Here is a 1,145-nt window from a genome sequence, read left to right as displayed (position 1 = left end):
TTTTGTGGTTGAACTTTCTTTATGGAATGACACAAGCTCTAAGAGCATGATATAGAAACAGTGACAACTTCTTCACAGTTTTCTTGTTCATGTGTTAAGTGCTACTACTTTAAGCTCGAGAGTACCTATTTCTCTCTATTTTTTCTTATATATTTCCTACAGCAGAAAATATCACTACGTTTTCATTTCTTCATTAAGTACGAGTATAGGATGAAACACTCTCATTTTATTTATAGCAGTAGATGCATCATGCATAACCATGCATGATTAGCATGACCACTTTTCAGCGGCATACACATTACTTAGAGATTGCTCTAGGCATGGCCAAAAACCCTTTAAGTTCTTCAGAACCAGAGTTAAAGCACCAACCATAATCCACATAGTGATTGGGATAACGAGCACAAAAATTTCCACTTCCTTTCTTGATGCATTCTTCATCAGACTGACATAAGTTGGAATGTTCATCAATCATCTTTGCCACAGATGATGAAAGTCCAGTTGGATGAATGCAGAAACCAGCAAATAGTCCAGCAGGGACACAGCGACAATCATATGACCTGCATGGTAGCGTCTCAAACGGTGAACAAGCACCTGAACAGTCTACAGCTTCTATCTTCTTCATCGAAAACATTACTAAAAATCAAATTTCAGAGTCAGAAGAAATGAAGTATGTATAATAATTTTGTGTACTTCTCAAATATATAAACATAAATGATGAACAATAGTTACATACTGAAAGTGGCAAGCAAGAACAGAACCAAAGGAGCAACCCTAAGATGAGCCATTCTTTGATTTTGCATATGTGTTATTCTCAGTTTTGTGGTGTGTTAGTCTCTTCCTGCATGTAACAATTTATAGGCATTAGTCCACCGTTGTTTTTCCTATGCAACTAACAGAAAATAATAATAAAAGAAAATAAATTATAACATAAGTATAAAATTGTAAAATTTGTATTATTCAACCGAAAATAATATAAAAAAATATTTTTTATTTTATTTTTAATTATTTTTTAAAGATAAAAAGAAATTTATATATTTACCTTTTTAACATTTAGAAAAAGTTAAAAATTCTTTCCCAATCATTCACGAACTTTAATAAAAAAAATTTCTACAAATTCATTTTATTTGCTATCATCCAAACAATAT

General features: G+C 31.5%; 1 protein-coding gene across 1 annotated transcript; it reads right to left on the bottom strand.

The window, feature by feature from the left end:
* Positions 1-206: 206 nt before the first annotated feature.
* LOC137832526 (albumin-1-like) lies at positions 207-859 on the bottom strand. The gene is made up of 2 exons (XM_068640732.1): positions 734-859; positions 207-633 (listed from the first exon to the last, which is right to left on the bottom strand). The coding sequence occupies exons 1-2, from the start codon at positions 798-800 to the stop codon at positions 299-301; spliced, it is 402 nt and encodes a 133-aa protein (XP_068496833.1). The 5' UTR covers positions 801-859; the 3' UTR covers positions 207-298.
* Positions 860-1,145: the final 286 nt, after the last annotated feature.

Source organism: Phaseolus vulgaris, chromosome 11 (assembly GCF_000499845.2).
Source record: "Phaseolus vulgaris cultivar G19833 chromosome 11, P. vulgaris v2.0, whole genome shotgun sequence".
NCBI lineage: Eukaryota > Viridiplantae > Streptophyta > Magnoliopsida > Fabales > Fabaceae > Phaseolus > Phaseolus vulgaris.
The sequence above is the reverse complement of the archived record's forward strand: the minus strand, read 5'-3'. Positions and strand labels throughout refer to the sequence as shown.

Coding starts and splice junctions, on each gene's coding strand:
- LOC137832526 (XM_068640732.1), bottom strand. CDS start 800: ATGCAAAATCAAAGAATGGCTCATCTTAGGGTTGCTCCTTTGGTTCTG. Junction 634..733: donor GTTCTTGCTTGCCACTTTCA/GTATGTAACTAT, acceptor TTTGATTTTTAG/TAATGTTTTCGATGAAGAAG.